Here is a 21342-nt window from a genome sequence, read left to right as displayed (position 1 = left end):
ACTCGTCACATCATTTGGTCCTGTCAGCTCCAAAACAGATCAATCCTGCATCGTTTTTTTTTTGTTTGTTTGTTCTTGGCATATGACAGAGGCACACAAAGTACAAAATCACCTTACAGTATTGTTGTTAAATAGAGAGAATAGTTCTTTGATTTTCTGCTTTTTTTTTTTCTTTTCTTCAGCACCATCACATAAAGGCACAGAGGACGAACCTTCAACCAGAATATCTTTCACTACCGATCGCACTTTGCGGGGGTCTCGGTGCTTTGCGTGAACCCATTTAGAGACCGATGACACTTATTCAAAATAATACGTGCCCTCCAATGTGATTACTTCTCAGACAAATACCTTAAAATATAAATACGCCTCAATCTTTGGACTCGTGAGAGGAAAACTGCAGATGTCCAGTTGAGCCCAAGCTCTTGATTTAAAGGCTTTTCTTTTGACTGTTCAAGTAAACTCAACAAGTGGTCACTTCTCATCAGGGCACTGCATTAAATGTGAAATGGGGAACTATTTACATGACTAAAGATGCATTCCAATGCAGGCAAATGACCCTTAAGTGCAGTGAGTATATAATAAGTTTCAAGTCCCACTGTATTAATATATAGTCTATAATATGCATTTTTTTTTCTTCAAGAAAATACTACATTATTCTTTAACTAGCAGTAGCTGAAGTCGAGTTTCGGTGGTTCTGCTGTGAGGTTAAAAGAACATTGCAAACCGCCATACTTATCACAAACCTTATTTCCACGCAAACATTGCACTCTCCAATCCCATCAGGCACTTCAGTAGCATCCCTTCACACGCCATATATGTTTTGCATCCTGCTACATGATCCCAAACAAACTTCCTGAAGACAAACAAAAAACACAAATCACTTTATCACCGAACCTTATTGCACTGAAGGACACCCTGAGGGAAGCCCGACAGACATCTTTGCCCTAATTCTGTAAATCTGGATTTTCTTTGTTTAAATAAAACACACGGCTCACACAAAAAAAAATGAGGGCCATTCAGCTACGAGTTGAACCCCCCCCCGAACGTAAAATGCATGAACTTCTTTTTTTTATCACACACCAGTTGACCTACAAGATAAACAACAGTCTAAGCTTATGCACTTCACAGTAAGGCATCATGGGATGGCTGTGTCATCTTTCACTAACTGTCATCAACTTGACTGGCTGACTCGTGTCCCCATTAAGGCAGCTTGCCGTTTAAAACACGCCAGAAATATCATGTAAAAGCGTCAACGTGACAAAATAGTCCAAAAAGGGTTTTTAAATGAACATAATCGGGCGCTTTGGGTTTCCCTATCGTCTACAAATGCATACCGAGCTCCTGTGAAATTGGAGCCGTAACGAGCGTTAAAAAAAAAAAAAAAAAAAAATCTCATCTCTGAAACACAGCGGAGGAGACGGAGGTGGCACGCAAACTCTCGGCTGGCTTTCGCTTTCAGGCTCCTCTTCAGGCAAAGTACATGGTCCTCAGCGTGTCGTGGTGGATCTGAACGGCCTTGGCCAGCGCCAGAGGATCCCTGCCGTTACTTTGCCCTGAGATGTGGCTGCCCTCCGCGCTGGAATCAAAAGATGGAGATATTATTTGGATCAGAAGTTACGTTTCTTGGAAAAAGGAATCTTTTACCTGTCGTGTTCTTTGTCCACCAGATGGTAGCGTGCGCGGAAGGCCACCAGGTGGGCGTAGTAGGCGGGCGCCGGGATGGAGACGGAGCGTGTGCAGCGGACGTAAGTGTGGCACAGCTGGTAGGTGAGGAGCTGGAACTCGTCGGCAGTGAAACAGTTGTCGTCCCACAGGACGTGGTAGTGGGACGGCCTGCTCGTGCCCTGACGAGAAGGTGGGAAGGTAAGAAACACCTACTTCCCTTTGACTTTTTTTTTTTCCTCACAAGCTTACCTGGATTCCGGCGTGACTGCAGAGGTAAAAGTCAAACTCGTGAGGGTGGGTGATGTCGGTGTCCACTGTCGTGCCCGCAGGAATGTTCCCGCTTCTTCCGACCTGGCAGGTAATCAAATCTCAACCTCGTCAGTTTTTCATTTCTAACCTGTTACTGACCCTTAAGAGGGAAACTCACCCGCTCGTTACGATCGGCACAGAAGAGGCGTGTGTGATGGCGTTTTTGCACAACGATGTAGGTAATTCCTGGCTGGTATTCCTTCTCCAGACTAATGCAGGCCTCTCTGATCGCTAGCAGCTCATAATATAGCACCTACGTAAAGCAATGCGTGCTTTTAATTTGTTACTTATAATTGATAGAGCACGTCGTCGTTTACCTGTCTGAACTGGCCCTCGGACACGCCGTCCCTGTAAAAGATAATTCTTGTTGGCTTGTAGCGGGTGGATTTGTAGAACTGGATCAGGAGCTCTCGCACCATGGAGGCCAAGTCTTGAATGACCTCCTGTCTGGGTCTCTGGACTCGCACGGTAGCGCAGTACCTGCTGGGGTGAGCGTCCATGCTGCCGACAACCTGCGGAGGAAATATATTTAGATGCGGAGAGTGAAAATGTTTGTTTTATTATTGACACACCGCTGCGATTGATGGCTTCTTCCCATCTCCCGCTGGAGGATGAGTGACATCGGCGCCGAGGAATATGATTGGCTGCTGGAAGACGGAGGGGCTGGGTGGAGGAGATGAAACAATTTGGTCAGTCGCAGAATGAGCTGGTTTAACATCCGGCGGATTGTCGACTTTACCGTTGGTGAGGAACCAGGATGTTGTTGATGCCTCCGAGTTTGACGTTGATCTTGAGGCAGAGGTTGGACAATGTCTGCGGTGAGGTCTTGACTACGTTCTTCACTTGGACACACTGAGTAGCCATGCCGAGGAGGGTGTCTCCAACCCGCTTCACCTCAGCTGTGGATGACAAATCAAATGTTGAACCCCTACTCATCTTTAATTTGCATTCCTGCTTCTCATCTTCATACCGTAGACGGGTGTTTTCCCAGGAAGGATTACGATAATTAGTTGCAGCCCCAGATAGGTGTTCTTCAAGTGTCTGAACATGGGCTCCACGCTGTCAGCGCCTTGGGCATATTTACAGAAACAGGGCTGACCCTGAATTGGCATGCCGGCATCTTTTGAGATTTTCCGCAGTTGATCAGTGAAGCTCCTAAAAACAAACAAAAAAAAAATCACTATATACAGAGATGAGGTCAGCCTGGAAATAGAATGCAAGCCAACTCACTTTAGAACCTCTTCACGACATTGCCTCTGAGTGGCAAAACAAGCGATGGCCCATATTTTGATCTCCACTCCGGTGTGGAACTGCTTCCCCCTCATGTCCCAGACCCCACCGCTGGGTGTGGCCACTGTGCGGTTCTGCAATAACAGTGTAGGGTTGATCTGCTGGAGCGGGCGAGCACACAGACGCGTACAGTAGACGGAGATTCAGGCAGCAAGCGGGAATCAAAAAGCTCACCAGGAGAAGAGAGATGAAGGCATGGCAGCGGGTGAAAATTCAATTATGGAAAAATAGCATTTGATTTATTTTTATTTTTTTCCCGGGGTGAGTAGTCCTGATTGTTAGTTTACAAAGTGCACTGAGAGAAACATGCAAATGATGTGCGGTAAGTACCATATAGGGTTCGGAGCTCACCCTGCCGCCATATTGCAGCATGGGGGCCGGCAGGACGCGGCCGGTCACTTGAGCCATCTCGTCGCGGATGTGGAACTGGAATTCTTGGACAAATGGGTCAGCGTCGTAATTTGCGCTGCGCACCTAAGAGGAGAGAAAAGATGTTGAAGTTGACAAAACATAAAAATGTTTTTTTTTGGGGGGTTACCAGTCGGCTAATCTCCTCTTGTCTATCCGGGGCAGATCGGGCTGTTGCTTTTATCATGGTAGATGTTTGGTTATCTGTCAGCTTCTTAATGCAGCGCTGACCTGCAACTACATTGCACACCTGAAGAAGAAGAAAAAAAAAAGTTCTATATCATTGGTGGCCAATTGAATTGTTTGAGGCAATGTGTGACGTACCTCAAGGGGCAGGTAGGTGTGTTTCTGTTCTTGTCCCACCTGCAGACAAGGCAGGTGGGGATACTTGAGATGCAGGTTGTATTTCTCCCGGAAGTATTGTGCCACTGTGCGTTCCACTGTCTGGCCGTTCTCCAGTTGCAAAGGAAAACTGAGGATTTCAACGGGTACATCAGGTTTGGTTTTGCTACAATTTGGAATATGTTTATAAATCCAAAATCGTACGTCTGGAGGCTTGCAGGGCGCCGTGTTACATTGCAAACTCGATACTTTCGACGCATGGTTCCGCAATGCGTCACTTCTACTTTCAGACCTGGAAAGAGAGTGAAACAATTGCGTTAGCAAAAAAAATAAAAATAATAATAGACTAAGCACCTTTGATTTCTTTGGTGAATTTGACCCTGTGGGAATCAGCGAGTGGACGAGGCTGCTCATCAATGTTGTGAATGTCCAGGACCTCGCACATGAATTGGATGACTGGCTGAGCTTTATAAAAAGCTGTGGCTGACACTGAAATAAAGGACAAGGACGCCGTTAGATTTAATGTACTGTGAACCCAGTGTTTATTTGAAGAAATGTTGCCCAGTCGCTGAATGTTCTCCGAATGTTCTGCTTTCTCACCATCAATATTCAGCATCATCTTCCACATGGCCGGCCGTACGGACTGATGAAAGCCGAACCAAACCTCTCTTCCTCCACCGAGCGGGTGGTCGTAACCTTCCGGGGAGGAGAAGAAGGATCGTCCGACAGGAGTGTACCTGACCGTCATAAAAAAAAAAATTGTGATGCATCTATTTAAAATCTATTTTTAGTTTCAATACAGACAAGATCTCACTTCATGGAGGGCAGGTGACGAAGAACGACATCAACAGCATGAACCGGGTTGGTGCTGACGGGTTTCTCGAGGTCCAGCGGTTCAGCTACGGCGCGTCCCATGAGGACTTCGTGCAGCAGATGCCAGCTGACCAATGACACAAACTTGACGGTGACCTTAAACGGGCGGTCCTTGCCACCTTCGCCTGGGAGGGTGACGTCCAGATCAACCTGAGAGCGTGAGAGAGGTCCGTTTGTTCAACAATTAATAATCAAAGAGGAACTAGTAAGTTCAGTAAAAACCACAACATGAATATGAATGATTACTCTTACCCCACCAGTGGCAACAGGAAGTGGGTTAGCGGTGTAAAGGCTTCTCTTCCCATCGTAAACTGGAAGATGGTCACCAAAGATGGTCACCTTGAAATGCTTAACCATGGAGTCCACCACCTCCCTGTGGAAACCACAATGATTCATGGATATTTGTTCCATCATCTAGTTAAGGGCTCTTTTGTTACCTGTTGACCCGGCGAGGACATTTGTCAGGTTTGATGTCGACCTCATAGAGGTACACATCGATCTTGGGGATATCAACTTGGAAACAGTTGGCGAGAAGCTTGATGGGCTTCCCGATGGTGCCATAGCCGGGTCGCTGTGGCAATGAAAAAAGGGCTTGGGCGCTAGCGGCTCCTGCAACACAACAAGCAGACAGAAAATTGGGATTTTCAGTGTCATCATCCATGCAACTACAAAGATTTGTCATTATGTAGCATGAGCTAATTTAGCCTAACTTTATGTCTCTATAGAAAACCAGAGCAAAGCTAAAATAGGTCAGTATCACTCCAGAACTGCAAACAACATCAATAACAAAGCTGGGCCTCACAAATCGTCCCCCTTGGCAACAACAACGGAAGTTGACAAATGACCTGACATGCTCAGTCGGTGTGTAATTAAGGCAGGAAGCAGCACAGTGACCATTAGTCAATAGTTTGAGTTGCTATGGCAGTAGCTGAAAAGAAACACGCACATAAACACAAACACAGCTGTCAAAATGAGTCAAGATCTCAGGCCCACCTGACGGGTTGACAACACCTGACTTTGACAGTGTCGAAAAACTGGTCTAGGCTTGCTCTTTCACGCACTGATGAAATAAATGCCGGTAGGCAACTGTTGTGTGAATGCTGAGTCAACTATTGGCATGGCTATTTGAGTAATATATCATTTAACACACAACTGCTTGCTTCAACTGATACACATTCAGAAAACTTTATTTAGCCGCACACGGCATTATCACAATATGAACAGTATGCAAGGAGTTTAATGATCCATGGATCCATTTTCTGACTTATGAAGGGCACATGTCTGCAGTCCCAAGGATTTTAAGTCATGACACACACCAAAGTGCATTTCTCGGCCTGCAGGTGGCCGCCTAAATATTTTATATGCAGGAAAGCACCTGCAATTGTGTGTCAAACGCGACAAGAACTACGATCAACTGTCACACACGACTACCCACCTGTTGTTCCGCTTTCCATTCATGAGTTCTCTCCCCGGATGATCCGGCACCCAGAGACCATCCAACCCTCCCTGCTCACAGAACGTCTTCCACGGAAGGTCCAAACGCTGCCTCCCGGTTGCTCCAGCTGATGTGGAACCGGGCCGCTGAGGAGGAGAATCACTTGGCCGGTAGTTCTCTCCACTGCCTTTCCCAAAGTAATTCAAGATTCGTGTAGACCTCCGTGATTAAGTCTTTTGATTTTTTCCAGCTCAAGCTGGAAGAAAAGAATGACAATATTCTCAAGTTTGCAAGTGGATCTGGTGTTAGCTGCTAACACCCACCAAATTACGGTAATAACATTAGTTAGCTTTAGCCATCGTCATTAACGACGGACTGACAACACAACAGACGAGACTCATACAAATATTTACCTTTTTTTTATCGCGTTCTTCTGTTACGTCGCGCGACGGGCGATTTGTAATATGTATATTAAATTATACCAAGGTTTCCCTAGCCCGAAATTTGCCTTGACAGCAGCGACAGTGAGCCCACTGTGTGAAATGTATATGCTGCGCCCTCGTTAACCTCGCCATCAAGTTAACAAGTGGCAGCTAGTTACATTTCCGGAATAGCCTTTCAGAATAATACAACTAACCCTGAGACTTTGTCTGTTTTTTCCATTCCTGGACAACACGCTTAGAGGGGGAGGAATAAATTATGTTTTCACGTTTTCCTTTGATATAATTTTTAATTAATATCGCAGTTAAAGGTTATTCAGTCTAAATGACCAAATAAGAGAATACTGTTTCCGTTGTTTCTATCTAGTGAATAAACTTAACTTGACCCAAAAGTCAAGCTTGCACTTCCACCAAGGGAACCCCGTCAGGAAATACCAACTGTGGAAAAAAACGTCACTTCCCCCTAACTTTTTAATCTTTCTCCAAATTTAGAATAATATCACCTCCTCTTTTCACACTATCGATGAACTTCGATTCACGTAGTATTGGCTTTTAAGTGACTTGACGAATGCACGACTATCCCGCATTGACAGTTTCACTCCACACCATAGGTGTCGCTACGTGTCAAAACCGACACACATCGTAGAAGAAGAATCAATCCCGGAAGTGTAGTAGCCGAAGCTTTGCAGGACAACAACCTCTACTTTTACTTTTGTATTCGTTGTATATTGTTTTATTGTCGGTTGTGTCTTTCCTGCATGTTGAGGCAACACAGAGACGAGTCACTTTAAAGTCTGCATACTTTTACAAATTCAGGATGGAAAAGTTGATCACTTGTTTCAAGAAAAAGCCAGAGGCTGTTGCCAGGTTGATCTGCTTCCCCTGGGCAGGTGGAGGCTCCATACATTATGCACGCTGGGGGAACGTCTTTAACAGCTCCATAGAAGGTAAAACAACATAATATAAGCATTGACAATTTGACACTGTCCTATATTAATAATAGTTTTGAATAATAATTGTGGTGGTCAGTGTATGTGAATAAATCTGCCTACAGAATCTTTGTTATGCTTTTACTTCCAGTGCTTTCTGTCAGACTTCCAGGACGTGAAAGTCGGGCCAAAGAACCTTTCTTTGAGAACATGCAGCAAATTGTGGATGAGGTTCTTCATTTGTTATTGCCAGTGCTCAAAGAGAAGCCATTTGCTCTATTTGGCCACAGGTATGAAAACAAAACACACGTTTTCCCTGCTGTCTATTTTTAAATATAAATTCCTATACCATGTTGTTTACCCTTCTGTTTTTTTTTTTTTTTTTAGTTTTGGTGCTCATACAAGCTATGCTGTTGCAGATGCTCTGAAGAAAGTGCACAATATTGAGCCAGTTCATATTTTCCTTTCTGGTGCACCTGCACCTTATGTAAGATCACATATCGGATATTTTTCTGAATTACTCGTAATTGTTTGTACTGTTGGAAATAGCAGAATTTATATTGATTTTCCTTTTTAGGGATTAAAATTAACAAATTACTGATTCCATTTAATTCATAAGAAATTCTGCAATGATTTTGTGGTATTGTTCTTGTCTGATATTTAGAACTTGATGTCAGATCATTTGGTCTTGTCATAGTCCGAGACTCGGATCCAAACCACAAAGAGAAGTGACTTATCAGACAAGGACTTTCTCAAGTGGCTGGCTTCGATCGGGGGAACTCCGCCTGAGCTCCTGGCCAACCCCGAAGTTCTGCAACTGTTCCTTCCTGCGCTTAAAGCTGACCTACATGTTGTCGAGAACTACAAGTGAGCTCACAACTTGGTTTCATTCAAATAAAAAAAAGACATTTATATTTGCATCTAATAAGTTTTGCTTGATTTGTTACAGGTGTAACACGCCATTAAGTCCATTCCTGTCCTGCCCAGTCTCATGCTTTGACGGCAAAGATGATATTCCTCATGATTTACAAGGTCAGTGCTCTGATACAGAAATAATACAACAGTGGTTACAACTCACATGGGTATTGAAAATCAATAACATACATGAAGTAGCAAAAAAACTAATTCAATATGCAACTAACTGCATCGTTTATCACCAGCATGGAAAGACATCACAACAGGAGACTTCCTCGTCAGGATGCTTGATGGGTCGCATTTCTACCTTAAGGATCCTGGAAACGAACAAATAATATTAGACTATATTACAAAACATCTCGAAACATCTGAAATGGACTATTTGTGAAGAAATGTCTTTATTTACTGTATATAGAATACATATAATTTGTCCAAATGTTGTTAAGAAAAACACTTGAAATAATTTTGCAAGGAGATATAATTGTAATGAAGAGGGAAAAAAGTGAAGTAAAAAAAAAAAAAGGCAAAACCACGTATTTTGGTCCAAGTGCATTTATTGTGATCTCTTCTCAAGTGGTGTCGGCCAACACATTCAGATCCAGTTTGAAAGTTTACTCAAGTGCTTTGTTTTTAGTTGTGCATAACTCCCAACAACTAGATTGCGGTTAGCAAAAAACGCTAAGTGGCTAGAAAGCCGCAGAAGTTCATGTCAAGCCCTGCTCATCACTCTCAGTTGGAAGGTGGTGAAGATGTTGGTGGTGGTGGTGGCGGCGGAGTTACTGGTGGCTGGAGCTCTTCGTCGCTACTGTCTTCCCCGGCTGCTGCTTCAGCCTGCACGATGGAGTCCGTGGATTGCGACAGGCTTCGCATGCTACTGGGCGTACACGGTAACCTCTCCCGGGCCCTCTCCGAGGGGGCTGCTATGTTGCTGTCAGCCTCCGTCTCTGACAACCATGGAGGAGCCAGCGTTGATTCAGCCGGGTCCATTTGCATCAGGAAAGTTGGGTTCTCATTTTCTGCCCCCAAAAAAAAAAAACGTAAATAATTTTCTCAAATTTTCAATCAGTGTTTGGATTCTTCTAGGAGAAGCCGATGGATGGAATCTACCTTCTGCTTTACGAAGGACTTTCATGGTGAGTGAGTCATCTGATGCCTCAAAGCTGGAGGTGCTGCCCTCCTCTACTATATCAGGCTCTAGAAAAGAAATATTATGAATGTCAAAATAAAACGCTCACACCCACTTCGTTGCATACCTTCGTTTTCATAACGGTAAAGTTTCCCCGATGACATCTGCAAGAAGAAGAGGTGCAGAAATATTTGTATCAAATTCAAAACCCAGCTGAATTCCAACATTTCAAACATCATGAAAACTTAACCTTATGGTCGTGGAGTTTTTTGGGGTACTTTGCTCCTGTCTTTGCAACGGCCCCCATTTTTGTCGACTTAAAAGACTCCAAACGATTTCTCATGGTCCTCTGGAAAATCTCCTGCGCTTCTTTTTTGTCTTTGTTGACCTCCATATAGCTTCTACTATATCTATGCCGATGCTGGGATGCAAAAAAATTGGGATTAATCATTACATTGTGTTTTATTTTGCTTTTAGGACTTCGCTACCTGTTTCCTGCCTTTGTACAAGTGTTGCTGCAGCAGGTGGTGACTGATGTCTTCCGTTTGCTTCGCACCCTTGAAAGACTGATCGTGCATTTCCAAGCTCACCGAAGGCCAAGGCTCTCGTCTACTCGGGTAAAATGATCAAAAATGGCCACTCAATTATCTCGACCCGTTGAAATGATTGACTTACCCCAAAGAGGACACTGCGCCATGATTGTCCACCATAATGTCAGACATCACTTCCGAGGATTTTTGCGCAAACCTTTTCTCGAGTTCAATCACTCCAGATTGATTCCGGATCAGTCCCAAAGAACCGTTGCGTTCGCCCTGCATCCAATAATAGCGTTTAGAACGATTAAGAAGATATTCTACCGTGTGCGGTAGGTACTAACCTCGGCCACATAACTTATAGCATCCTTGAGATTGAGCCGATGAAAAACTTTGAAAACGTAATCTTGATTCTTCCTCGCCGAGGGCTTCATCAAAATGGGCGCCACCCACTTGTTTTCAAAATGATTCCACCTGCGGAGTAAATAACGCTTAGAGCACCATTCAAAACCCGAATTTAAAAGAAAAAAAAATGATGTCACATACTTATCCATCATGTAGTTGTGACCAAATTGCCCGGCGATATCTTCAATTGCAACAAGCATGTGTTCGAAGACCTAATTGAACAGCAGGATTGTGTTTTAATAGTGTAAATGCAATTTTTTTAAAAACCCTCACCTTATTCTGCACCGTTTCGATGAGCGTGTGCTCAGCATCCGAAGCTTTCTTTACTTTCAGCCAAGCGACAAGAGGTTTCAGCGTCAGTCCCTGCAAATTAAATACTGAGCCACATCAACCAATCTAAAATGCTCTTAAGAAAACAAAAACCTACCTGAAGGATGACAGTGAAGTAAACTACAATCAAAGTCGTGGAGACCAATAGATTTTTCTCCTTAATCGTGTTTTTATCCAGCATCATTGCCAGGCCATAAGCAACTGCCCCTCGCAGGCCACCGTAGCTCATAATAATCTGATCAATGAACTCCAAAGGAACCAGCCGGAATTTGTTCATGATCCAGGTTAGGAAAAAAACACCTGTTGCACACAAACTTGTAAATCATTGTTTCCATTTAACTCTCAAATCTGATCAAATCTCACCGATGAAGCGATTCACAAAGATGAAGAAGAGTGTGAGGAGGACAAAGCCCGTGTTCCACACCCATAAATCCTTATCAATGGCTATGATTCCCAGGAAAACAAAAATGATGGTTTCTGATCCATTGGCGAGCACCTTCATGGCATATCTGACCGTAGTGACGGACCTTTCATCCATGTTTGCGTTGATGTACTTTTTGCAGACCACGCCACAGCTGAAAACCCTAAGAACATTTCAAAACGTTTGGCCAGTACATTAAACAGTAATCAGATTGAAAGGACTCACGACAAGATGGCGGAAAGGGACAACATCTCAGCAGTCAGGTAGGAGAGGTACCCCACCACAAATATAAAACCCGGCTCGATAATCTGGATGCTTCTTGTGTATCTGGTCAGAAGCGAGAGCAGCAAACCAAAAACTACACCGAGGAGGGAGCCGCCAACTGCCACTAAAAAAAAAGACACTGGACAAAACAGGAAGGGAAATCTCAAACGTTGTTTTGCTCCTTAAGACAATCTCACTCCTTACCTATTCCGCTGAGTATATCCAAAACATCAAAGTAGGCCTTGTTGTGGGAAATATAGGCCTCAATCATATTGAAGAGCATCTAAAAAAAACCCAGCAATTAATATAACATTCAATAGGTCCAATTACAACGGCTAATTTCCTTATTTACTGTCAATGAAGAGTTAGTAAACGGCTCCGCATATTCACCACTGTCACACCATCATTGACGAGTGACTCGCCCAACACCAGAATGAAAAGGACCTCATTGACGTGGACCTCCTCAAACACGGATAAAACAGCCACCGGGTCCACTGCGGCAATTACCGAGCTGAATAAAAGATAGTGAAGCAAGGCCATGTCCAAATTACCTTGAAAACAAAAGGAAGACAAAAGATATTTAATAGTGGGAAGCTTTGACTTGAACCTTTAGCATCTTCTTACCCATGGCTCCTTCCTTCTGACAGCCCCATAGGGTCAACCCCAAGCTGACAGTATTCCATAAGGTCCCAATAATGGCATAGACCAGAATGGTTCCTATATTTCGGAAGAACAGCTTATTTGGCAAAAAATAGCCGGCATCCAGGACGATTTGAGGAAGCAGGTATAAGAAAAATACGGTGGGGGTCAACTCGAAGAGGTGCACTATGTCTGCCCACCAGATGATGAGACCCACGATGAAGCCGAAGATAATGAGCAGAGCGCTTTCTGGGATTATATAGGTCACATGATGATTCGCCTCGATCACTGTGGAGGAACATGGAATTTGAAATTGAAGATAATAGGATTGTTGGGGAATAAAGAATATCATAGAACAAATAGTGTTTATTATAGACCATCAGAGACAAAAAAAAAAGGCAATATTCTGGAATTTTTACTTACCTAGTTTTGCCAAAAAGGCCACCAGTACCCCTACTGCAACTATATAAGGACCCTTCACAAGATCCCACCTAAAGGACACAATGTCTATCCTGGTGCCATTCCCACTGGTATTTCGATGCTTTGCTGTCTCATCTTCAGCTATCGGGGAACCAAGGACCACTAAAATCAGCAAGACTGAGCAGAGGAGCCAAATGTATGCTAATCCACATGGATGCATTTGATTCGTTCAATACGGCAAGAAAATTTGAAGGCACTCCCTTTGCCTTGAACTCCAGAGACAGTCAATAAGTTCAAACTTTCTTTGGCTTTTGCCAATTTCTCTCTTATTACTTTAACTTACACCTCTCATTTTCATCTTTACTCCATTAATGGTGATTGTTTCCCGTGGTCAGGCGATGAAATAAATGTCGGAGAGTAGATTCACGTTGTCCTTTAGACGCAAAAGGCACTTTAATATGCGGGTGATGACGTAATCGGCGTGACGTCACGTCCCGCTAGCCGTCCGATAATTTACGTTTGGCATAAATTTGAAGATTGAATAAGGCAAACAAGATTAAAAATTGCAGAGTCAGGGTTATTTTTCGACTTTTTTTTAATTTTTTAAATTACGTTAGAATTGTTCATTTTAATCGACTGGTCATGAATAAGTGCCCTCTGCCTCTTAGTGGTGGGAACGTGTAACTTGTTGACTGCTGTGTTTATAAATTAGGAATAATAATAATAACTTTCTTTTCATTGCACCTTTGTTAGTGTATAGAGAAAATTGGAGGAAATGGATGTGTAAGAAGAATGATAAATAAATAAACTCCACATTCTTTTTTCATTTTAATTTCAAAAATCTACATGAAACAGTCTAATATTTTACTTGGTCAAAATATTCTTAAGAGAAATATTATAACAGCTGGTGACTATCATCCAAATATTTTGCCGTATGGATGAAAAAAAAATACACGCTATATAGTTGTTTGGGTTGAAAGATTATTGAGATAAAAATATCTTTAATGCTACTCTGTAGCTTTCACATCTGCATTGAATGGGTTATATTAATAAATAAAAAGCTGTACATATTGCATCCCTTGAAAAAAAATAATATTTGTGTGCATTTTGCACCTGATGCTAACACGTGTTTAGCAAATGGTGATGATAAATCTACATGGGTCAAAGTGTCACCAGTACAAAGGTTCTAAAGGAGTTAACCAGTCTCAGAGAAAAAAACCAAAACATTCCCTTGACAATATTTAGAGGAGAGAGTGCAAAGTCTGAGGTAATGTTCTGTGTCTTTGGCAGCCAAGTTAAAGGAGATGAAGATGGGAGGCTAGATGTGACCCCCGTGCCTGTCAGAAGATGGTGGAGGTGGTGGGGGTGGTGGCGTCAATGGCGGCGGAAACTCATCTTCATCCCTCTCTTGCGCAACAGGTACGTCAGCTTGCATGAACGAATCGGTGGAACGAGTACTGATGCGTAGCGGGGCGAGGCGTCGCAGGTTGCTGGGTGTCCAAGGGAGCCTTACTTGGGCCCTCTGGGAGGGGGCCACCATGCTGCTATGGAGCTCGGTCTCCGCTAACCACGGTGGAATCTGCATGGGCCCCAGAGAGTCCAGATCTGGCATAAAGGCTGGATTCTCAATTCCAGCTGGAGAATGATAAATAGATTACAAGTCTGGAATGAATAAGTGGGTCAACTGATGGATTGATTTTACCTCCCACTCGGTAGTTGACCCTCATGGGGAGTGAATCTCCTGATGCTTCATAGCCAGAAGCGCTGTCTCCTTCTGAGAACTCAAAATCTTCATCACCGGAATGATAACTTTTACTTTTATCCGTTGTTTTTCTGAATGACATCTGCAATATAGGAAAAATTGTTATTTACAAACAGTCATTTCGCAACGCATTGATCTCGGCTGCACTCCCAGCTTGACCTTTTGTTGCTGGTCTTTCTTTGTATGCTTGGTTATGGTCTTTGGCGGAGCAACGCCCATTTTTGCTGACTTGAACGACTCCAAACGACTTCTCATGGTCCTCTGGAAGATCTCCTGCACTTCGTTTTCATCTTTGTTGACGTCAAAATGACTCCGGCTATACCTATGTCGGTGCTAGCATGTTGAGAATAGAAATTAGTTCATTCTTTATTATCGAAGTTTGGTGTTTTGAACATGATACCTGTTTTCTGCCTTTGTACAAATGTTGCTGTAGCAAATGATGGCTGTTAATGTCCTCTGCTTCCCTCACACCTTTTATGGACTGCTGGTGCATTTCCAAACTCACTGATGGCACGGGGTCTCGTCTATGAAGGTGAAACCGAAGCAGTTATTTTATATTCGGGTGTAGGAGACCTGAAATTGGTATTTTGGTCCACTCACTCCATGGAGGACATTGTACCACGATCATCTGCCATGTCAGCCATGATGTCAGGCATCATCTTAGAGTAATCGTCACCATACTTTTTCTTGAAGTCAACAAATGCCGATTCGTTTCGGATGAACTCCAGAGAGCCCCTGCGTTCACCCTGAACCAACAGAATAATTATTTTTAATGTTGGGAATATACAAGAATAAATAGAAGCTGTTTAGGTCACCCACCTCATCCACATAGCTCATAGCATCCTTTAGGTTCAGTTTATGGAAAACTTTGAAAACATGGTCACGATTCTTCCTTACGGATGCCTTCATGAAAATTCTCGACATATATTTCGCCTCGAAATGATTCCACCTTCACAGAAAGCAAAACATGTTCAGTTAAAAATTTCAATCCTAATCAAAGTGTTGCCATACTTGTCTCTCATGTAGTTGTGTCCAATTTGTCCCGATATATCTTCGATGGCGACCAGCATGTGATCGAATACCTGAAAAAAAATATATGTTTAAGTCTTGGAGGTTTATTTGAGTAGAGGAGCTGAAAACTGATCTTAAATTCACCTTGTCTTGCACTTTTTCGATAAGTGTGAGCTCGCTCACTGCAGCTCTCTTGACTTTCAGCCAAGTGACGAGAGGTTTCATAGTTACTCCCTATAACCCAAAGAAAAAAAATATCAAAACCTTTCCAAAAGTCTATTTGGGGACGTAAGATCATTACCTGAAGGATGACAGTGAAGTAAACTACAATCAAAGTCGTGGAGACCATTAAATTTTTCTCCTTAATCTTGGTTTCATCCAGCATCACTGCCAGGCCATAAGCAACTGCCCCTCGCAGGCCACCGTAGCTCATAATAATCTGATCAATAAACTCCAATGGAACCAGCCGGAATTTGTTCATGATCCAGGTTAGGAAAAAAACACCTGTTGGGGAATTTTCAGCCATCACATTTAGAAATTCCACATCAAGAAATACCTCAAATCTTACCAATGATCCGATACACAAAGATGAAGAGGAGTGTGAGGAGGACAAAGCCCGTGTTCCACACCCATATTTCCTTATCAACGGCAGATATTCCCAGGAAAACAAAAATGATGGTTTCCGATCCATTGGCGAGCACCTTCATGGCATATCTGACCGTGGTGACGGACCTTTCATCCATGTTTGCGTTGATGTACTTTTGGCAGCTGACGCCACAGAAGACAATTCTAAAGTGGGGAAGCACAACGAACAAATTTAAAACCTAGAATGAGTTAGGGAGAGTGGAAAAAATGGTTTGATAGCTCATGAGCACTTACGAAAGGATGGCAGAAAGGGAGAGCATCTCAGCAGTGAGGTAGGAGAGGTACCCCAACACGAAGATGAAGCCGGCCTCAATGATCTGAATATTTTTCGTGCATCTGGTCAGAAGAGAGAGCAGCAAACCAAACACCATACCGAGTAGCGAGCCGCCGAATGCCACCACAAAGAAGGAAACTGGAGACAAAGGAGAACATTTATTTAAAATTGTTCATATTATTCCCACAAATCATGTTTAAAGACTCCTTACTTATTCCTTTAATTATCTCCACAGCATTAATTTTGGCTCCTCCCAGAGAGACAAATGCATCAAATACATTGAAGAGCACCTAAAGTAGAGAAAAAAAATAGTATTTTGAGTTTGTTGGGGAAAAGTGTGGTTACTCGGTGCTAATTATCTGGCCATGTAAAAACAAGGGTCTCGACATAGAGCCTTGTGGCACACCAAGAGTCATTTTGTGGTACATGCTCATATTGTATTGTCATATTAGAATGGAGTCTACAAACCACTGTCACGCCATCGTTGAGGAGTGACTCTCCAAACACCAGGATGAAGAGGACCTCATTGACATGGACCTGTTCAAACACAGCTAGGACGGCTACCGGGTCCACAGCGGCTATCAGACTGCCAAAAAGAAGATACTGGAGCAGGCCGATGTCCAGATCACCTGCAGAAGGTCAGAAGACAGACTTTGCAGTTATGTACAGTTTGTATGTGTATGCAATACTGTGTATATTATTTGTAAACTTTCTGTTGTGTTTTTAACGTAATTGGCCAATGAAGATGATTCTTACCCATAGCTCCTCCCTTGTGACAACCCCATAGCGAGAGGCCCAAGCTAGCAGCGTTCCAACAAGTCCCAATAATAGCGTAGACCAGGATGGTTCCAAGGTTAGTGAAGAATAGTTTGTTTGGCATGAAATAGCCCGCATCCAGGATGATTTGGGGAAGCAGGTAGAAGAAGAAAACGGTCGGGGTCAACTTGAAGGTCTGGACCTTATCCGCACCCCAGATTATGCCGCCGAGGATGAAGCCGAAGCAAATGAGCAGGGCGCTCTCTGGGATTATGTTTGTCACATGATGGTTGGCCTCGATTACTGTTGAGACATGAAGAAATGTCACAGAATTAATTAGGTGGCAGCGAGAGAAATAAATGAAATTCAGGAAAGGAATTTAAAGTGAAGGGAGTTTATTTAAAATCTCATTCCAAATTAATTTTTGGGATTTTAGCTCCAACTAAATCACAAAACCTAAACTTGCAAAATTTGCAAATGATCGACTCTTGAACTTTTTGTCCTTGGCATATCATTAACCATGGTTGTGAATATAAATGGCCGGAGATTACTTTGCATAACTAAACAGACATTTGGTTAAGGTTCCTTGACTTTATGGCTTAATAATCAAGCTCAGTGAACCAGTAAAAGAAAAAAGGCAATTATTTCACAATATTGATTTATGTAAGTGCGGATTATTTATGTTGTGTGGGTTGCATTCATTAGATGACTTTTATTTGGATTTTTTTACTTCATTTAAGAATAGAAAACTTTTTAATTACTCCAATGTGTTATTGCTAAGACCTCTTGGAACCAAATGAAATATGTTGAATCACATGTAGCATGATTTTAACTACAATACATTCTGAGCATAAGACTCCTATTATTATTAAAGAGGATGTCTATAAACAAATATTATTTTTACTCCTATTATTATTAAAGAGGATGTCTATAAACAAGTATTATTTTTACATACCCAGTTTTGACAAAAAAGCAACAATGATCCATAACGCAATCAGATAAGGGCTTTCCACATGATGCCACTTAAAAGACACGATGGGTATCCCGGTGATGTTGGAGGCGTGTTCATGACCACTTGCATCGGGTTTGGAATGTTGATGGTCGCCGTTCTCCACCGTGACCCCGGGAATAAAACAAATCAACAGTACTAACCCGAGAAGCCAAATGTGTGCGTGTCCACGTGGTTCCATTTGGGCAAAAAAAGTTCTTACTCTTAATTATCTTTGCCTTTGAGTTGTCCAGTGGTCAAACGACGGAGTGAGCCGAAAACACAACTCGGCCTTTTTATATATTCAGCATCTCCTCCATGAGCAAGGTTGAAAGTTGACTTAATGTAACGGATGTCCAGAAAAGGTGTCCGGTGTGGATTACGTGATAAGTAAAGCTCTGGATGTGTTTGGCTACATTTCAACTGGTTCATCTTGCAGCTTTAGGCTGTGTAATAATTGACATTGTTACGCAATCGTTAGTTAGTGGGAAGTTCCGAAAATGTGCGATTTGGTGCACTCAAGTGAAATACAATTAAACTGCGGCGTGTAAGTTTATAAAATAAAAAACAATTTAGTGGGCTCTGCATGCCGCCATAATTTGACCTTTACATTTTTTTTTTTTATATATGGTGTGAAAATTGCTGATTCGAGCAAGTATGACTGGAGGTTTTATTTGAAGTGTTCCGTCCTGTTTGAGCAGGACAAGGCACAAAAAGCCTTGTTCGAAAAAGGTTTGACATATGAGCTCTCGCACAGGTGTGCAACTCTGGTTATGACGTAATATTGATTTTGAACTGCTGACTTGCTTAAATTGGCTTCAGCTCTCCAGTGAGTTATAAATGGAGCGTGGATGCACATTGTAAACTCAGATAAAGATGAGTAATAACAGCTAGTATGGGTTACCGTGTTAGTAAAGCTGAATTGTGCTGGGAATTGAACTTTCAAGTTGTCATTAATGACACATCCAGCACGAGAAGTGGGTCATAAATTTCATTGCTGATGTCTATGACACTTTGAGTCATGGAGAACACGAAAAAAACAAAACACAAGTACAAAGAAAGAAAGCATTGTGATTCCCCGAGCAGGAAACAAAATCTGGGAAAATTGGTGTCATATTCCCGATGTTAAAGTCAACAGTGAGGGTGTGTGCATATTTTTGGTTGTTTGGATTTGCAGTGCTAGTTCTAATTTCGACCCACCATGGATAAATGGAAGCACCGTCTCAAAACATCACAACAACGTTTGTTGCAACTTGTGACAGTTCAATGCTGGATCATTTATCTTTTTCCGTACACAAAATAACATTGTTGTCAATGACCTGCACAAATCCTTCATCATATTCAATAAGGAAGTGCACATCCCCTTATTTATGTATCATGAAGTGTACACAAACATGGACACACGCACACTTGCAATCATTTACAGTGTCCACAGCGTTGGCCATGTTTTTGGTGTTTAGGCACAAATAATGACATGCAAGTCATCTCATAACATTCCAAGCAAGGCCTCTCCAGATTTATTATCATTAATCCTATCAAGTGTTATTTCTCCCTAATATGACCCCGAAATTTTAATCAATCAAGATTTCGACTGTAGTGTCATGATTATTTTAATACTCGATTAATCGGTTGCATGTTTTGTCAAATTGATATTTTTTCCCCCATCACTTTATTAAAAAACAAATTGACTGAGCAGAAAATGCTACAATAAATTATTTGCGATTCAGTTGTAGGTTTGGTGTATCAGAAAATGGGTAAAATTATCACGATTAACCGATTATCAAAAATAATGATCCACTAATTTAATAATCAATGACAGGTCAATCCATGAAATAAGTTAATAATAACGAGCCAAAATAAGAAGAGGAAAGTACAAGCCTCTTCAATTCATCACACTTTTTTTTTTTTCACGCAATAAACATTGATGGACTTACTGAGTTTGCAGATCCAGGAGACCAGAATCCACAGAGCCACTAAATATGGGACCGAGACATGACTCCACTTCCAAGACACAATGGGCAGAGTAGTGATGGGCTCACCGCCCTCGCCATGACCACCGCCCTCGCCATGACCGCCGCCCTCGCCATGACTGTCCCCCGTCTCATGGTCTGTTTCCGATCCTGAGGTTGTTTCTTGATCACTGCTTCTTTCTGTCTCATTGTGTGCAGAGCGGGCCACTCTGTGCAAGCTCAGTCCATGGGAAAGCATCAATAAGATGCAAAGGAAAAGTGTTGCATGTCGCACAGTTGCCATTGCTGTTTTTATTTTGACCTCAAAGTTTGCTCTCTATTGTCTTCTAGCTGTCTTTCATCATCTGAGGAAGGTGGCTGTCTTCTGGAGTCAGTTGAGGGTGCACCTTTTTTTTTTTTTTAACAACAGGTGAGGCTCAGCCCATCTTCATGCCCGTCTGTCTCCTCCTACTTTCTTGCTGGCTCAGCGGGTTCAACCACTTTATTCAATAGAAGATTGGGTTGGGTGCCCCCATCACTCCTTTTGTGCCATATATGGTTTATATACCTTTTTCCCTTTACGTTGTAGTTGTAAAGTTACTGTATAACTTCACCTGCTGTTTTAAACTGGACTTTGAAGTTGCCTATAAATGTCTGAATCCCCTTCTTGGTTTGTCAAATTTGTCGATTTTTGGTCATATAATTGTAGCTTGATTTGTAAAAATTAAAAAAGGATAGCTCCAAACATTGGAAAAGAAAAATCTTATTTGTTAGAAAAATGTAAATGTAACTTTTTTCATTTGGTTTTCTATTTTATATGCAATATGTTTTGATCCATTTCAAATGGCAAAGTGTTTAACAGCTTCCCGATAGTAAAACATTGAGGAAAAAGTCAGGTCTTTCCAGAAATCCAATATTGCACAATGTTTAATAAAAAAACGTCAAGTCAATAAGGAAATTCTGTTTCCTTGTGATGCTCACGTGCAACAATTTGGTGATAAGTATTGGCGAAATACTGTCATATAAATTTTACTGCTATTTACTTAGCATCACAAGTGAGATTTCTTTTTCCTGCTTTTACTGTATCATGCAAAGACATATAGGTCAAAGATTTGCCCTATTATGACTATTCAGATTTGCTATATTAAAGTGAAGTCAAAGACATCCCGCCATGCAGAGAGCAGCACACACACACACTCACACACTCTTTCAT

At 42.2% G+C, this 21342-nt stretch overlaps 4 protein-coding genes across 11 annotated transcripts; 1 reads left to right on the top strand and 3 right to left on the bottom strand.

Moving 5' to 3' along the window:
• Nucleotides 1-743: 743 nt before the first annotated feature.
• On the bottom strand, nucleotides 744-6464 carry ago3b (argonaute RISC catalytic component 3b). Of its 2 annotated transcripts, none has more exons than XM_061267035.1 (19): nucleotides 6323-6464; nucleotides 5325-5496; nucleotides 5140-5260; nucleotides 4829-5037; nucleotides 4615-4751; nucleotides 4369-4503; nucleotides 4219-4306; nucleotides 3997-4144; nucleotides 3803-3922; nucleotides 3595-3738; nucleotides 3205-3338; nucleotides 2945-3129; nucleotides 2714-2873; nucleotides 2547-2637; nucleotides 2292-2486; nucleotides 2093-2227; nucleotides 1915-2016; nucleotides 1645-1844; nucleotides 744-1576 (listed from the first exon to the last, which is right to left on the bottom strand). In XM_061267035.1, exons 1-19 carry the CDS (start codon nucleotides 6339-6341, stop codon nucleotides 1468-1470), a joined length of 2604 nt encoding a protein of 867 aa, XP_061123019.1. In that variant the 5' UTR covers nucleotides 6342-6464; the 3' UTR covers nucleotides 744-1467. The 2 variants fall into 2 exon arrangements, with proteins under 2 accessions (XP_061123019.1, XP_061123020.1); XM_061267036.1 differs by having other exon boundaries at nucleotides 3616-3738.
• On the top strand, nucleotides 6355-13944 carry olah (oleoyl-ACP hydrolase). 6 transcript variants are annotated; one of them, XM_061267099.1, is made up of 8 exons: nucleotides 6355-6492; nucleotides 6573-6654; nucleotides 7579-7709; nucleotides 7843-7981; nucleotides 8079-8178; nucleotides 8389-8558; nucleotides 8641-8723; nucleotides 8852-9143. In XM_061267099.1, the coding sequence occupies exons 3-8, from the start codon at nucleotides 7580-7582 to the stop codon at nucleotides 8992-8994; spliced, it is 765 nt and encodes a 254-aa protein (XP_061123083.1). In that variant the 5' UTR covers nucleotides 6355-6492; nucleotides 6573-6654; nucleotide 7579; the 3' UTR covers nucleotides 8995-9143. The 6 variants fall into 6 exon arrangements, 2 of the variants coding, with proteins under 2 accessions (XP_061123083.1, XP_061123082.1); XR_009710676.1 differs by lacking the exons at nucleotides 6355-6492; nucleotides 6573-6654; nucleotides 8852-9143 and adding exons at nucleotides 9340-9606; nucleotides 9690-9739; nucleotides 10210-13944 and having other exon boundaries at nucleotides 7263-7709; XR_009710677.1 differs by lacking the exons at nucleotides 6355-6492; nucleotides 6573-6654; nucleotides 8852-9143 and adding exons at nucleotides 9340-9606; nucleotides 9673-9739; nucleotides 10210-13944 and having other exon boundaries at nucleotides 7263-7709.
• Nucleotides 9169-12964, bottom strand: LOC133144385 (sodium/hydrogen exchanger 3-like). Its single transcript, XM_061267037.1, has 16 exons — nucleotides 12748-12964; nucleotides 12310-12612; nucleotides 12076-12236; nucleotides 11890-11968; nucleotides 11647-11824; nucleotides 11364-11584; nucleotides 11098-11300; nucleotides 10944-11033; nucleotides 10812-10882; nucleotides 10610-10739; nucleotides 10408-10544; nucleotides 10221-10341; nucleotides 9983-10153; nucleotides 9860-9896; nucleotides 9714-9800; nucleotides 9169-9622 (listed from the first exon to the last, which is right to left on the bottom strand). Exons 1-16 carry the CDS (start codon nucleotides 12962-12964, stop codon nucleotides 9336-9338), a joined length of 2493 nt encoding a protein of 830 aa, XP_061123021.1. The 3' UTR covers nucleotides 9169-9335.
• On the bottom strand, nucleotides 13560-20564 carry LOC133144382 (sodium/hydrogen exchanger 3-like). Of its 2 annotated transcripts, none has more exons than XM_061267029.1 (15): nucleotides 20115-20564; nucleotides 17193-17495; nucleotides 16905-17065; nucleotides 16648-16726; nucleotides 16397-16574; nucleotides 16086-16306; nucleotides 15819-16021; nucleotides 15662-15751; nucleotides 15518-15588; nucleotides 15326-15455; nucleotides 15107-15252; nucleotides 14907-15030; nucleotides 14666-14839; nucleotides 14447-14588; nucleotides 13560-14379 (listed from the first exon to the last, which is right to left on the bottom strand). In XM_061267029.1, exons 1-15 carry the CDS (start codon nucleotides 20431-20433, stop codon nucleotides 14063-14065), a joined length of 2658 nt encoding a protein of 885 aa, XP_061123013.1. In that variant the 5' UTR covers nucleotides 20434-20564; the 3' UTR covers nucleotides 13560-14062. The 2 variants fall into 2 exon arrangements, with proteins under 2 accessions (XP_061123013.1, XP_061123014.1); XM_061267030.1 differs by lacking the exon at nucleotides 20115-20564 and adding an exon at nucleotides 18148-18397.
• Between the last annotated feature and the right edge of the window lie 778 nt (nucleotides 20565-21342).

This window comes from Syngnathus typhle, linkage group LG20 (genome assembly GCF_033458585.1).
Source record: "Syngnathus typhle isolate RoL2023-S1 ecotype Sweden linkage group LG20, RoL_Styp_1.0, whole genome shotgun sequence".
NCBI classification, from domain to species: Eukaryota; Metazoa; Chordata; class Actinopteri; order Syngnathiformes; family Syngnathidae; genus Syngnathus; species Syngnathus typhle.
Note: the sequence above shows the minus strand (reverse complement) of the source record. Positions and strands in the feature narration are given on the sequence as shown.

Bases quoted from the DNA above. Each gene is read 5' to 3' on its own strand.
- ago3b (XM_061267035.1), bottom strand. The intron at 4,145-4,218 runs GTACGATTTTGG...TGAAATCCTCAG, and splicing joins CGCCCTGCAAGCCTCCAGAC to TTTTCCTTTGCAACTGGAGA. The intron at 3,739-3,802 runs GTAACCCCCCAA...CTCTCCTCTTAG, and splicing joins AAGAGGAGATTAGCCGACTG to GTGCGCAGCGCAAATTACGA.
- olah (XM_061267099.1), top strand. From the start codon at position 7,580: ATGGAAAAGTTGATCACTTGTTTCAAGAAAAAGCCAGAGGCTGTTGCC. The intron at 8,179-8,388 runs GTAAGATCACAT...GTCTTGTCATAG, and splicing joins CTGGTGCACCTGCACCTTAT to TCCGAGACTCGGATCCAAAC. The intron at 8,559-8,640 runs GTGAGCTCACAA...GATTTGTTACAG, and splicing joins CATGTTGTCGAGAACTACAA to GTGTAACACGCCATTAAGTC.
- LOC133144385 (XM_061267037.1), bottom strand. From the start codon at position 12,964: ATGCATCCATGTGGATTAGCATACATTTGGCTCCTCTGCTCAGTCTTG. The intron at 11,301-11,363 runs GTGAGATTTGAT...TGTGTGCAACAG, and splicing joins CTTTGTGAATCGCTTCATCG to GTGTTTTTTTCCTAACCTGG. The intron at 9,801-9,859 runs GTATGCAACGAA...TTTCTTTTCTAG, and splicing joins TTACCGTTATGAAAACGAAG to AGCCTGATATAGTAGAGGAG.
- LOC133144382 (XM_061267029.1), bottom strand. From the start codon at position 20,433: ATGGCAACTGTGCGACATGCAACACTTTTCCTTTGCATCTTATTGATG. The intron at 16,307-16,396 runs GTAAGTGCTCAT...TCCCCACTTTAG, and splicing joins TCCCTTTCTGCCATCCTTTC to AATTGTCTTCTGTGGCGTCA. The intron at 14,840-14,906 runs GTATCATGTTCA...TCAACATGCTAG, and splicing joins TGTACAAAGGCAGAAAACAG to CACCGACATAGGTATAGCCG.